The following is a 15,782-nucleotide window of genomic DNA, read 5'->3' as shown; positions in this document are numbered from 1 at the left end:
ACATGGGATGTAAGCTTCGTAACACATATACTTATGCAGGTTATACTGTATGCTTTAATAGCTTGATGTTATAAGAACTTATGTGACACTAAATCTACTCTGCAAAGTTAAGGCCGTTATTATAACCAAACTCACATAAATTATTCCAAATGAGCTCCTTGTATTGAAAAATAATTTTATTACATTCAACAGAATTACAAATTTCTGTCTGAGAATGCTAAAAAAATAAAGCAATATTCACACAGCTCCTGAATAACTGAAATAGTTTAACTCTTAAAAAATGGTTTTACAGACTGCTGTTGACACTCGCTCCCTCTCTTGAAGTAAAACGCTGCAAGCACAGACTGTGGCACTTTGAAATGTGTTGGAAATTACTCTAAATGATGCTTTACTGCACTTTTACCAGTGTATCATGGCTATAATTGATTTAAAATGCAGATTAAAGAAGGTTGAGCAGAATTTTCCAGTTGAATGGGAACATTTCTGATGCTTAACATATTTATACAGTGCTAACCCTAAACTATCCTTCTGGGGGTAAGATGATTGAGTTACACTTTTTTCAAAAAGAGAAAAAATACAAGTTTTAGATCTGACCAGTTTTATTTTTACATTGTCTTCATGAAACAATTTAGAATATTTGCATTATAAAATACAAAAATAACAGACAGTGTAAACTATTACAAATTCCAGAACAAAAAGAGTAACATCGACACATATTTTGTACAGTGCTGGAGCTAATGGCCATCATTTTGTAGGACACAATTCTAAACAGTTTTTCAGCATTTGAGAGCACACTGGCTTGCAGAAAACAACTCTTTAAAACCAGATAAAGTACAAATGTATGTTTTCCAGAGGACATTCCGTACTGTCTACACAAATCAACAGGATCAGAGTAAATGTAATTGGATTTATAAGTTTCAGTCTTGCAGCACAACCGTCAGTGTTTTTTCCTTTGAGTTTAAAAAGACGCAGAGGGAAAAGGTGACATTAGGGGGAATCCAGACGGCCTGTATTTCAAGCTTTGAGGCTTCATGTCCATTTTGTTGACGTCCTACCAGACTTTACAAGTTTTGATGATCTCTTTCATTTGTTTTATCGCATCTATGGAGGAATCCTTGAGTGCCAGTCCCAGTAAGACGGGCCTGTTGCTGGCTTCTTGTGACACAAACGTTGCCAGGTTTTTGGCACAGACATGTGTGAGTGGCTGAAAGAGAAACACAAATCAGGCATTAGATTATTCCATATAAAAATGCTGCTATGTAACATTTTTACGTAAAAAAAAAAGTCAATTAATGAAAATGACTTCTAAAAACCCTTTTAAAATGTACAAAAGTCTGGACTGCGAAACCTTACTAATAAAATTAATATATTTCCCTTTTTTCACACACAATCCTATCCTTTACTTCATGTTTGATATCGTGTATATCAAGATTCTTCTCACTCCTTAACACACATACCAGTTATTACCCTTTATCAGATTTTTTGTTCTTTAAGTAAATAGCAAATGATCTTTAAACACTGAGGTTTTACAGGTACCACCTTACTTTTCAAATTATTTCACACTCTGAAAAAGTTGGCCAGAAGAAAATACTTTTCCAATCACACTCTGTGCTGTTGCCATCGCATACGTGGTAAAAAGTTATAACTTGCCTTTACTGCCATGCAGCATTATTGATTGGGCCATATTCCACACATATCATGAGAAATGTAATTCATTTTTCTGAAGTTCTCCCAAAGTAAGCAGCGTGTACTCATCTTACAATATGACTTGATTCTATTTTAATGAAACCCCTAATGTGGTTGTAGCAGATTATCTGGCTGCTGTGTGATGCAGTAAACTTGACATTAAGAGAGATGAAGACTCTGCTGTTGACATTACATTACATAACGGTATTCAATCATAGTCATTCATTCAGTCTGTACGGTTCAACACTGCATCCCTCCCCGACTCTAAAACCATTCACTGTATAATGGAGTGCAAGTGTCGTCTTTTTAAAATGACCAGAAGAGTGAAAAAACAGCCAAAAAGCTGCATGTCTGGCACTGTATACCAGTTAGAAAAAAAAAACATGCTAGTGCAGAGCTGAAATACATTTCTTTGTGCAAACTCTAACAGACTTTATTTCTCCCCATCTACCACAGCAGTTCAGAAGCAATCTCATCTGCCCTTTCACAGCATGACATGAGCTACCCGCTGTTGCAACAAGTCTGCTTGATGTCCTGTGAACAAGTCTATATCACACTGATACAAAATGTTTTGAGCAATTCCATGCAGTGTACCTCGTCTTTGCCCAGCAGTACTTTGGTGGAGAACGCTGGAGTGCTGATATCATTAGATTTGGAGTCAGGTGTGACAGATATCAGCGTTCCGATTTTGCCATACTGAGTGACAACTATGAAAATGTAATTGCTGAACTCTGTACAGACGACCTGTGTCGAAATCCCATTCACTTCTTTCTCAGTCTGTCTGGATCTGATAATGGACTCGGTAGAAGACATTTTGTTAATCCTAGGGATGAAAAAGAAACGTAAAATGAAATGTAGATTATTTGTAGGGCTGTATCAAGAGGATTTTCTTTACTTACTATTCTTATTATTTTCATTTTTTCTTAACTGAGTGTCTGATTAATAATTTTGTGAAATCATAAAAAAAAAACTTTCCTAGGCCCAAAAACTTGCAATAATATCAAATTACCATCAAATATAACAAAGACAAGCATCAAAACCACACATTGGAGAAGTTGGCGCAGGAAATGTGGGACTTTTTTTGTAAAATGACTGACAGTACGTTAAAAAAACAGTTTAAATATAATTTTCTGGCACACAACTAATTATCTCTGTTGTAACTATGCTGTTGTCAGCGTTGTAAAGATAATTTACACCGGTGACATAATCGTTTTTTCAAACAGGAAGTAATGACACTATAATGAGTTATAGCATGTAATTGGTGAAGGTTTGTTATGCAAGGACATACGATTAACACTAAAGGATCCCTCAGAATCCCTTGTAATTGTGACATTTTAGATTTGACATGTATTACGTCACTTATTTGCAAAATACGAGGAAATAATTCTCACTGGTGACAGACGATTCAAACAAGTGGGACAGTGTTACTGATAAAGCACATTGTTAGCGGCTAAGTAAAGAAGAAAAACGCCAAAAGCAACGTATTTAAGAGGCGTCTCCTTACTAAAATCCACATCCCACCACCTGCACAGAAGTTTGTAAGATCGATTACGTTGTTACTCTCCAGCTGGGTAGTGAGAGAAAAGCTCCAGAGCGGTGATGCTCGTACTGACATGCAGAGGCTAACGTTAGCTTAACAGCTGCTGTTGGCTCCAGCTGCAATCTCCTCGGCTAACGTTGCAATGAACAGATTTGTCAGCGTCTGAATAAAATAAAGACTCCTCACCCCGTCTCTTCGTGTGTACACTGTGCAAAGTTGCTTTAGTAATGAGGCGCTTCACTTTCAGCAACTTCAGTAGCGCTCTGTCATTCACCCTCCACCGACAACAAACGTGCCTCGTTCGGTTGAGCGTCAGCGCGGATATCTTTGCGTGATGACGTATTGGAAGACGCGCCTTACTTCCGGGTTCGTTCCGGCTCAATTCAAATAAATAAACAAAAAATAGAAGATTAAAGGATGTGACCGATTTTGAACTAGATCGGACTTCTTCTTGGGTGACTATTTTGTAATTGCCATTTCTAGACTTATGCAAAAGCTTTTGTGATGTAGAACAACCTTTTGTATCATCTTTTTTCACTCGCACTGAGGTAAGTAAAATCTAATTGGATAAAAATGAATGAAAAATTGAGAACATGGAACCAAAGTTAGAAAATACTCAATGGAACTGAGTTGATGTAAATGTATTTTGTCCACTGTATTCTAGTTTGCTGTCTAAAATCATAGCAATAAGTGTTGCCATTATTTTTTTCCTGATTATCTATTTTTTTAATGTTGAAAAAACAGCAAACCTCTCCTTTAAGGTAGATTTTACACCTGGTACTTTTTCATAATATGTTTTTTTGTGTGTGTCCTTTACATTGTCCTCACAATAAACCTTCCTTACAGGTTCACCACAAATTCACAGTAATGAAATACTGTCAGTTTTCTGGGTTTTCTTTTGCCTGAAGTTTATTGGAGACTTGAAGATTAATAGATTTAAGTGCACTTTGTGTTTCTCTTTGCTTTTCTCATAAATTATTTCCAAGGTTTCAGCATTGTTCACAATGCATTATTATACTTAATCTGCATTGTCATTTTCCTCAGAAATGAAAGTGATGAAGTGAGGATGATTAAGCAGAACTTTGAAGTATTATCAAGACTGAGTTCCTTTAAGTTTGAAAATAAGCCGATCCTCTGCCCTGGTACTTTTCAATCAATATTAAGTGACAGAAACAACTCTTCCAAAGCAAGAAACCACAGAAGCAAGAGCTTTTTTAATTAACAGTAAATGGAGCTTTAGTTTTAGTAGCAGATAAACTCTTGCTTTTTATTTTGAATATTATTTTTACTTTAGCAGTGAGTTTTATTAAATAGTGGCACTTTACACCCCAGACTGAATTAACCTTATGTTTACTGGGAGAGATGTAAAAGGTGCATGGAACTATGACACGAGGGAAAAACAAAAGATAGAAGGTACAGGATACATTTTTCTGGTGGTGCAAAGACTTTTATGACTGACAAATGATGTGGATTTTAAATAGCCCACAAAGTGTTTAATTTTTAGGACATGTGTGATGAAAACCAACTTAAAACTGTTTTCAGGGCCCAGCAATGGTAAGGGTCTGATACTGGAACTGCATTTAAATGCTGTTTGTAGGCTATACAAGGATGATTTAGTAGGACTTTTCCATTTTGGCTATTGGCCAGCTGCAGCAGTCACATCTGCTTTTAGCGCTACAAGAGAGGCGAGCAATTTAGGAATTTTCACTATTTCCAAAAGTGCTTGCATGACATTATTTTTTCAGGTGGATGTGAGGCTCCACTGAAGTCTGCGAGTGCTGCATCAGGCTGATCCAAAAGGAGCCATCCCTGAACATGACACATCCACAATGTCAAATAGAGCCGGCTCAGCGGAATTGTTATGCACTCTGAGTAGGCAGCAGTAGGTATGAAATTGGTTGGACCGCTCCCTATACTCTCTGGCTGACCATCTGTGTCCTTGACTGATCATTTTGATCAAAACAAAACTGTGATACAAATATCAATATACAATATTTCAGCATTGCTTATAATGCAGCGTAATGCACATTTATACCATGACAGAGTCTGTGGTGGGATGATAGTGCAGCTAGAGTCAAAGAGGAAAGATGGGGGAATGTTTGAAAGCACAGAAGGAAACTACATTCAGAACTAACATTTCCAATTTCAGTTCAAAGATCAATACTGAGGCTGTGCAAGTTCAGACTGATTACACAAAGCAACCTCAGATGATTCCATCACGTATGTCATCTTTCTGATGTCTCGAGAATATCTCTGTTCAAGTTCATGGCCAACAGGCGTTTCATTCTCTCATTCACAAAAAGTGTTTTTTTGTTTTTGGCCTGTCATTCTTTACACAGTCAGACGACACCTCTGCTGTATCGCTCTGTGAAAAATCCTTTGATGCTCTTCTCTTTAATTAAAGGTCACGCTTTGTATGGTTGTATTTCAAAGGTGAAGTTTTAGATTTCTGAAAACGACAAAAGCCAGGCAGAAAACGTGTCTGTGTCAACTACCAACAAGCAAAAATGCTTTGGAAATGAGGCCACGTCAAGAAAAGAAAACGTTTAGTTAATGATGACAATATGATATGCTATGCAATGAATATGCATCACTGTTACATGAGGCATGTTATTCAGCCTGGAGAGTAGAAATGTCAACATGCAGATTGACAAACATGTCATACATATTAGCTTAAGAGACACTGGAACGGCTTCATAAACGTTAGATGACACATGAAGATTTTGTTCATATCAGTTTGAATCACATGCCCTCATGAACCTTGCTGTTCTAATTAACATCAGCTTTGCCATGACAACACAGGCATGTGTTGTGAAGGTGTTTCTAATATGTTATATCTGTTTTCTTGCCCTTATTTTTCATTGCTTTTGTTTCAACATTGCGGACTTCACAAATGTCAGCCAGTGTTCAGAAAAAGAGCACACACCAGGTCATCCAGTGGGCTTTTATAATGGAAAATACCACTGAGACTTTGTAATGAGTTCTACTTTGCATTACTCAGTCCATGTAATATTTTCTTGTGAATTACTAAAGCCTTGCTTTGCATAATGAATTACAGTAGACTCACATTAATGGTTACAGTGGCGGTTTCAGGGGTTCAAGGGTCCTTGAGCTGTTTCCAGGAAAAATGAGGACTAGTTTAATTCATTATAATGTGATTCGTACTAAGATAGTACTGGATGAAAATAATTACATGAATGTTTTTCAAATTAGAGGCTCTTCCTTCTTTTCATTCCTTGCTGCACCAACCTTTTCCATAATCATTGACATGACAGTAGTAGCCTTGCAGCTATAGTACACGCACATGCACTGGAGAGCCTTGATTTCACAATCTTTGGATTCCATATCAAAGGACGGCAGGCGTTTAATTTTAGTTGTTGGTGGTGTAAATAGATTTGTACTCATCAGCACGTACTTTGGATGACACTTTGGCATGTCAAATTTAAAAACCAGATGCACTTTTAAACTGTCTTGGAAGACATCCTTGAGAGGCGTTCTTTCATGATCTTTCTCTGGGCAATAAAAATGCTACAAACGCCAGCCGCGTCGCAAAAGTTGAGGCGTTGGTGTCACACAGAGAAAGAGAAAGTTCGACTGTCACACATTTCCAAAAGAGTTGATGATGCTTAAGGGTTCTCAATTTTACAAACACATCCCATCTCCGTCTATATGACTAGTCAAGCATTTTCTCTCTCTCTGTCTGTCTGTCTCAATCGCAGACTCTCTGTGTCAGAATGTCATCCCAGTTGAAAATATCTTATTTGCTGGATGAGGAAGTTCCTGCCCATCACCACCCTGCAGTTCATCTTCACATTCAAAGTAGCTGCAATGCCGTGTTTGTCTCATCAAGTCTCTTTGGTGCAGACTGAACACATATCATGCAAGCTCATTTTCCTCTCTTCACACTTTTCGAATAATAACTATCTCAATATCAGGCCATCGGTGATTTCAATGTAGCAGCCAGACTGGAAACATTTTCCTTACAGCTGCTTTGTAAAATCAGAGAAGCTCATAGAAGTGGATGGAGGCAAAAAGGCACCTTCATGCCTCACTATCACTCCATGGTCACAAATTCTATCACTCACACACATACATACACACACACATATAACACACATAGACAATTATTACCCCTGTGGCCACTAGAGTGCTGTGCTGTATTACAGATAGAGCTCAAAAGCGACTTTACCATGACATTTGAAAGTTGCACTCATGCCACGTGGGATTAACCACTGGGGCTAGTTTCCATGAAGTGTTTTTAAAATACATGCAAAGACAAACCAGAGGGGAAAAAAACAACATGTTCAGGGCATTTGTTTGAAAGCCTTAACAGGCTGTGATTTACCTTCAGTGCCTGCAGGCCACCCAAACACTCACTTTGGTTTTAGTATGGTTTTATGGATTCTTCCAGTTTGGTTTCTTCAGTCAGGTTTTTCAAAATCAGTAGGAATAAGACTAATCAAAGAGGTGATTTGTAAGCTTATTATTCAGAAGCAGAATCAGACGAGGACTGGAATAAATAACTGATGATATACAACAAAAAATAAATGTGCCCGTCAAAATCTCATGCTTGACCATTCTCCCATCTGTTTTCCATTTATTTCCAACTTCTCAACAATGGAGGACATTAAAACAAGCAGGTGTTGAGCCATGAAAGACATTTCATCCTCAAGGACAAAAAGCACATAACAAAGCTATTCTATTCCAGCATATTGCGCCATGAAAGAGGTTACCAATAACTTATATTCCACAAACTACAGTCAAAGGCACCGTGTTTCTTTCGGCTTGAATGGGATGTGGCTGACTGAAGGAAGAGCCAAATATTTTGGAGAGGAAAAGAGAAATCGGCGAGGCAGCAAAGACACCTCCCACCCTGTCTCATCTCGGCTCTCCACAGTGTTCCAGAAACGCACACATTACATCACGACTGGAACACCTTTCAGTCAGTTTCTGGCATAATGTTTGAATGCTTTGTTAAATTACTCCATGTTCCTCAAACTGCGTAACACGACAGCAGAGGTGACATAAGAAACGTGGTAAATTCCATATAAGTAATGGAAAAAGATTTCGAACAACTGCATAACAACATGTTTCTTGGCTGATTCAAGTTCCTTTGCAATGCTGATGTTCATCTGTATTTGAGGCAAATGCTTGCGTTTTCGTTCCACATCTTTATGATAGATGAAGATCCTCTGCTCTGCTTTTTTTTTATGAGTGGCAGTGGGGTGAGGCCTCGCACTTATGAATGTGCAAACCAGTAGCCAGCTTGTAAAAGCTTCCCCCCCAAAGCTGATGCACAGACAGCCATTAATACTTCAAGGTGTAATAAAGTTAATGCTTTGGAAGAAACAAACGCAGCATGCTGAGGTAATCTTTTAATCCAACTATGATCCGATTAGGCTATCTGTCAAATAACATAACTCTCAGCTGAAAGTTTCTCTACCTAACTCGCAAGCAACACATTGGAGAGTTTTTATCAGGACCATGTTTGTTTTAATGATTCATTAATGTTTGTTTAACTGATATTTTGCGTGAACAGACATCTTACAAGTCCCATTTCATGCAGTACCTGATACGTACCAACTCATTTGAGTCATTCAATATAGGAAATATTTTATTTTTGCATGTTCAGCTGTCTACCTTCATATGAATGAAAATTACATAAAAGCGCCTTTACAATAGATTATTACTTAGACCTGTGAAATGCAATGTTTTCCAGATGTCATACATCACATGGGTTACTATGTGGTTTAAATGCTGCAAGTTTTGTACTAAGTAAATGCCATTTAATACAACAGTATACTAAAAAATGTTGTTTTTTCTAACTGCTGCTTCTACAGTTATATTCTAACAGAGCATAAAGCCAGAGGGGTTTAAAAAGGTAAGTGCATTCAAAGTGATTTAGTTTTTATGTAAAATGTGTGTTTTGTGTTTATTAAATAGATTTGTAGTGTCATTTGCAATGCAGATGTGGGAGTGGAGACATCCTATTATTGTTCTGTTATTGTCATGGAAGATAGAGTAAACAAAAAGGGACCCTGTTGGAAAACAAACAGAATTCATACAAAATGAATACTATACAGACGATCAGTGTAAACACTCTTTATTTAAAGAAAAGATCAGCATGTCACTGCAGTTGATGTATAAGTGAGAACTGTTAGTGTGAATCAATTTATGAAATAGAGGGGAGAACACTTCCATAGATCTGAGTGGAGGTGGGAAGTCTGCACTATTAATATTTCCATCATGTTGAAAGTGAAACCTCGTCCTTTGGTTGCAAGTTGCAAGGTGTTATACAACCGGTAACCCTTCAGCACCTTCAGATTCCTCAGTATTCAGGTCAGCAGGGTGTACACTGTTGTGCTTGTCCTTGTTTGTAGATTAGAGGCATCCTTGTTAGTCTCTGCTGCAATATTTTGCTAATGCTTTTATATTAAGAGTGGAAAGATTCTATCTCCATCTTTAGAGTATTAATATTTGAATAATTAGCAGCAAAAAAGACTTGCTTGAAAAAAATTGCTCGCATCTCAGGGGTACTTAAGATCAGTCAGTGCTTCACATTTTCGTTGTTCTCACACATTAAGCAACAGTATTTGGTCCTCAGTCTTCTATTTGTGATCATTAATCATTTCTAACGACCTTCATTAGGTCTTAACTTACATGTTTGTTTTGCAGAATATAATAGTTATGGAAGATGGAATTAATGTCATCGAAGTCAGGAGCCATTGATGGGCTTCACCGACATCGTCTAAATAGTTGAGCACATTTGGCTGATGAGTTCATTAAAGGTAATCAGTTTCAAATGCCTCTTGACACAGGCATGAATGAAATGAAACATAAGCAGCGTGCCCTTTAGTGTTGTTTAAATTTTCACACGCATGTATCACCTGATTAATTCAAATAACTTTGTTAATTTGTGCCACTGATTATCTGCCTGGTCTGTGATGCAGCACCTCATTAGATCAGAAGGGCCAGAAGGCATTCATAGCAGCCAAGCTGAGAAATTAATTATTCCAAACAATTAATATTGATACTCAGCAGCATGATGTGCAGCAATGTACTTCCTAATTGAATTATTAAGTGCACACTGAAACATATCTGAAACTTATGGTGACGCGATGAAGAAAAATCCAAGGTGTAATTTTACTGCAGACTTCACAGCTGAAATAATGAAGTGCACTTTACTTATTCTGGAGGACAACAGAATAATTGTAGAGGAGAAACTATAAAAAGTACATCCCATGTATTTCCACAGATGGTAATGGAGAGGAGTACTTTTTTCTTGATGCCTCAGGAACTGGACGCAAATGGCATCCATTAGTTTTCTACACTGTCCCTGAGTGGTCTCACGGAGAATTCACCTCACACCTTCAAACTCCATTGATACCAGCGCACTCACGACCTCCTGCAAGAAGGCGGCACACAGTCGAGTGTATCTTCCCCGTCACGTCTGCGGTCTCGAAAAACAAACTCTGCTTGTGAGAATGTGTACAGCGCTGCAGACTGTCCACAGCTTGCATCAGGGATGGCCTGGTTGAAATATTTAAGACTGTTGGGAGGCATGTGCGGAGCATGAACAATATATTATAAGGTTTTTTTTAAAAAAAGGTCATTAGGTGTTCACTAAATTAATATTCTAATTGGAATGATTAATTAATTGAATGTGTTAAAGGAAATCAAATCCACTGATTTTTATGTGTAGATATTCTCAGTCTGTCATGGTTTGTAGGTTCAAAAGGTTATTTTCTGATGAAATGATTCACTTTTTTGTTGTTTTTTTTGGTGCACCTACTCAAGTTCTCTCTTCTAACGAAAGTGACTAAATTTTCTCCATTTCCTAGGACGGCTTCCAACAGCTCTCAGGGGAACGGACAAAAAGTGACTGCTTTAGGTGGGTGTATGTTCATGGAGGTGCAGCCGGTCAATCCACTAGCTGTTGACTGTGACTGTTGATTTAAACATAATTTTGAGTGGCTGCGAGCTAAAAATATTGTTCTGACTCGTCTACGATGGACTTTCCTGCATATAACTATTCTATCTCTATTCTATCCAAAAATGACGATGACCACGTTTTGCCAAAAAAAAAAGAAAAAAAAAAAAGATCCGGATATGCAATGCAATGTAGTGTATTGGGCTGATTGTGGGGGCTGCAGCCCCACAACAAGAATCCATTCACCACAGCACCACACCAGACCAGCATATGTTTTCTTTAACAAAATATCACAGTTAGTGTTCAAATAACACATGTTGGCTTTGGTAGAATCCCAGTAGTACATTGTTTTCTCATATGGAATGCACACATTAGTTAACAATGTATTTTTAATGCATATTTCAAACGTCTTGTAGTTACTCACCTTGCCATCCTGTCTGCTGCTAAAAGAGCCTTGTCCAGTTTGCTCCGTTGTGTGATTTTGTTAAGCTGCATGCTATGTTCACCTCAGTTATTTTTGGGCCCTTTTTTGCTGTTAACATGGTTATGTTCTCTTCTCTTGAACTGGTTTATTTCCTTTGTTTGAACCTGCAGTTCATTGTGTCCTTGGCTTGGTCCTTCACACTGATTTCATAAATTACCCAGACCCTATATTGGCAGAAAAGGGGGATTCAGTTCCAGGACCAAATATTAGAATGGGAGGGCAGAGAGGGGGAACAATCTGCTGATCAAGCTGAAATGCAACTTTTTACCACTTTATTCATAACAGTCTTATATATGTGCTTCTTTCGTAATCATACTTGAGGTATTAAAAAAACCCAAACATTTTATTCTATTTTTGAGCATTTTCTAAGCACAGGCACACTAACCCAAAGGTCAAATCACCTGTTTTTTCAGCGGTATACTGTAGAATTGGAACAATTAAAAAACTACATGCTTTGATTTGAATACTGAAACACCACGAAAACCCAAAGCAGCTCAGTATAGAGCAGGTGACGACATGTTTAATGCTGAGACAAATCGCTAAAGAGGCAGGAAATGAGGAGCTTTAAAATGTGGAGCAGTGTGAAACTCTTTCTGTTTCTCTCCACTTTTTGTTCTGACACCAGAAATGATAATTTGCTGTGATTAATTCACTTAACGCCCCGCACATCAAACAAACAAAAACTCAGAATAATGCGGGTTAATGAAGTACATGATACTGCAGCTTGTAAGATCTCACACATCCAGGCGGGGGAAAAGCTTGCATTTAATGTTGGATCAAAACACACATGATATGCATATTTTAGAGAGCTGAGAGTTCTCACCCATGCATTACTGCTGAGAGGGGATTCACATCTGAATGCTTCATGCTATGAGGTGATGCCATTCGTGAGTCCGCTGTACATTTGGCTCGATGCAGCTTGAAGGTTCAGCCAGCATCAGTTGAGCCTCAAAACAATCAATGAATAAAACAACACATGTGGCTTCTGTGAGAATGGGTGACTTTAATTTTCCTGCACAGATCAGCCTCTGCACAGCACTCAGTTTTACTGTTGTCTGTCAGTATTGCTGCCGGGGAGGAGGCTCGTCACAGGGAGCTCTGTTGTGAGTGTGTCCCGTCTTTGTGAACTGAGGGAGGTTTCGTCAGCAGACAAAGCAACCTTTTAATCACAGATGTGGTCTCAAAAGAAAGGCGCAGCAGCAGGTTCATAACGTTTGGGTCGCTGCGGGTCCTCATCTAATATTCTTAATGGTGGAAAACATTGTGAATAGATTTTGGGCTGAGCAAGGGAAATTAAATCTGTAATCTACAAGCAGTCTCAACAAGCATGTCTTCCTTTTAGCAAAGACCTCTTTTTGAGAGTTTCCATTCTCGTAGTTGTGGTTGCTGTTGTGTGTCATTTTGCATGATTTATCACCCGTGTGATGACTGCTCACACGCACTGAGAATGGTGTCAGGACTTGAGTGAAAAAAGGCAAAAGAAAAATGAACTGAAATGGGCTTACTTCCTCAATATATGACATTTATGCTAATTTGAAATGAAGATCCTCATTTTGAAATACCAGCCTGTATTTAGCCTTTTACATTTTGCCCACCATTGTAGATTTCAGAAGCAGTATCAATCTCACACTGGGCTGGGATTCAGTATGTTGTTTGATGAATACATGAGACCATTTGGGTATTGTTTTTCATGAGACATAATGAGTGCAATATTTTACCGTGACATGGCAATGTCTTTGTAGGCGGATCACCCTAAATTCATTCATCAATCTGGGTCCCTGTGTTTGAGGACTGGGTGGCATTTTGTGAAGACTGAGTGCAGGTGTGGTGGCAGGTCTGGGATTCTGCCTTGGCATTATTTAGAACAGCAGGAGGCACACAAATGCATTGCACACCTGAGAAAAGGTCACAGAGAAAAATGGAGAACAGCCGCAAATTGCCTCTCCTTCCAATTACTGGTCTTGGTTACCACAATATGTTACCCAGTCTGTCTCACTGGAGGGCCGATGTGGACTGTGGGCTCTGATTTAGGACGAAAACTTTGATGGTGTTCTGTTAATCTGGTCTGTGTGTTTCCCACTTGTCAACGAATTCTTTGTTTTGCCTCCTAGGGGGAATAATTTACTGGTAAATGTGGGTTTATAATGTTGGAAGTGACATTTACGAATGTGAGTAAAGAAGCCCTAAAGCTGTTTTGTGCTTTACAGATAAGTGATTGTGTCTGGAGTTGTTTGTTTTTGCTTTGGAAATAATACATTGAAATAAATGTAAATAACTCACACTTGATGTGTAGCAAATGATTTTATTGATCGCTTATTGTAACATTTATCATATTCAATTCGCAAAAGTGCTGCATATTAAAGATGATGTTTGTAAAATGCATGTAAAATGCCACTCGGCTGCTCAGTGGCTCAGATCAGAATCTATTGCATGTTTATATTCACTTCATTTGCTCTCCTGTTTCTGTGCAGACAGTCCTGACGTCACATCTGAGAGCACAGTTGGAGGGAGGCTGAGATCTAAGAATTTCATTGCCAGTGCCTGAATGGCTCCACTGTAACTGTTGTCTACACAACAATAAAAGAACTTAAACGTACGTCATTGTGAGTCACCGATGCTGGGTTTTGTCTTTATCAATGACATCCACTCATGTGCTCTCCTCCAAAGCTGTGTTTACAGCAGTAATCTCTGCTGTCTGAGCACGTCTACGATGTTCAGTCCTGCTATTATAACAGACATGTCAGCCGTGAACACTTAACATACACATGGACTCATATCAGTCGAACTGATGACACTTAACACGTGAGGGTCCAGAACAAAGGGGACATGGAATTCAGTGAAGGTAGATTGTTTCCTAAAAATGTCCTTATGGTGAACTCACAACTTGCTAGGCTTGACTCCAGAGACCAAGATTCACATCCTGAGTCCAGTCTGGGGGCAGGTGTAGCCAACAAAAGAGCTTTGGTTGAGGTTAGGGGAAAGATGGTGGCTGCCATAGTTGTTACAAACAGATATTGTATTGCAAGGCTGCAAATAACAATTATTCTAATTCTTGATAAATCCTGACTATTTTCACAATTCATTCATTCTTCATTTTCTTTATGAAATGTCAGAAAATAGTGCAAAAAATGCTCTGTAACACAGCTGGTGTAAATAAATCACACTGTGAAAATACTTCATTACAAGTAAAGTCCTGCATTCAAAACCTTACTTAAGTAAAAGTATCTAAGTAAGCAAAATGTACTTTATATATCAAAAGTGAAAGTACTTATTGTGCAGTACTGGCTGTGCTTTACTATTATATATGATGTTTTTGGATTAATATTACTGCTGCATTAATGTGTATGCTGCATTTTACTGCTGTAGATGTTTAAGGCTGAGCTGTTTTTATCTACTTCATAAACTGTTGGGTAGTTTAATCTGCAGCAGTGCATCATATTCTATAAAATCATCATATGCTTGTAGTGCTGTCCTGTGAGAACCTCGTATCTCTGAAAAGTTTCATGAGCTCAAAAAAAAAAAAAAAAGACAGACTGTTTTCAGCTTTGTGACGCAGCATTTTCCATCTGATCCCATAGGGTTTTTATAGTTTATTTGACTGATTAAGTACCCACAGACACCTACAGACGACCTGCCACACTACCTACAGATGTCAGGGAAGCCAGCTTGCTGAATACTTTCTAAAGAAAGCTAAAACATATCTTTTCACCTTAGCCTTTAACTACTACCTATTGGTTGATACAGGTCTGAAACTTTCGTGCTTTGCCTCGCTCTTATGCACTGATGCACTTCTTTTAGAATGTTGTATTTTACTTGACTTTATGCATTCTATGTAATTTATTTTTACCTATATTTTCCTAATTTTATTCTGTGGTTTTATGCATTGTCTTCATCCATGTTATCATTACCAAGTGGGTTTTATCCTCTTATTTTACATCTACAACTACTCATTTTTTATGTCCATTCTGTCTTTTCTATGTGAAGTACTCACTTGGTGCATATGATTCCTTTCCTGTAAAGCACTTTGAGCTGCAATTCCTGTATGAAAGGTGCTATACAAATAAAGTTTATTATTATCATTTGTGGGTTTCATTGGGCAGACAGTGTCGAAATAATGTAATCTGAAAAGTAACTAGTAATTA

The 15,782-nt window shown here is 38.1% G+C and overlaps 1 protein-coding gene across 1 annotated transcript; it reads right to left on the bottom strand.

The window, feature by feature from the left end:
• Window positions 1–341: 341 nt before the first annotated feature.
• Window positions 342–3,537, bottom strand: psmg3 (proteasome (prosome, macropain) assembly chaperone 3). Its single transcript, XM_041957501.1, has 3 exons — window positions 3,413–3,537; window positions 2,281–2,509; window positions 342–1,204 (listed from the first exon to the last, which is right to left on the bottom strand). The coding sequence occupies exons 2-3, from the start codon at window positions 2,497–2,499 to the stop codon at window positions 1,052–1,054; spliced, it is 372 nt and encodes a 123-aa protein (XP_041813435.1). The 5' UTR covers window positions 2,500–2,509; window positions 3,413–3,537; the 3' UTR covers window positions 342–1,051.
• Between the last annotated feature and the right edge of the window lie 12,245 nt (window positions 3,538–15,782).

The sequence above is a fragment of the Chelmon rostratus genome, chromosome 17, assembly GCF_017976325.1.
Source record: "Chelmon rostratus isolate fCheRos1 chromosome 17, fCheRos1.pri, whole genome shotgun sequence".
NCBI lineage: Eukaryota > Metazoa > Chordata > Actinopteri > Chaetodontiformes > Chaetodontidae > Chelmon > Chelmon rostratus.
The sequence above is the reverse complement of the archived record's forward strand: the minus strand, read 5'-3'. Positions and strand labels throughout refer to the sequence as shown.

Coding starts and splice junctions, on each gene's coding strand:
- psmg3 (XM_041957501.1), bottom strand. CDS start 2,499: ATGTCTTCTACCGAGTCCATTATCAGATCCAGACAGACTGAGAAAGAA. Junction 1,205..2,280: donor TACTGCTGGGCAAAGACGAG/GTACACTGCATG, acceptor TTTCTCTTTCAG/CCACTCACACATGTCTGTGC.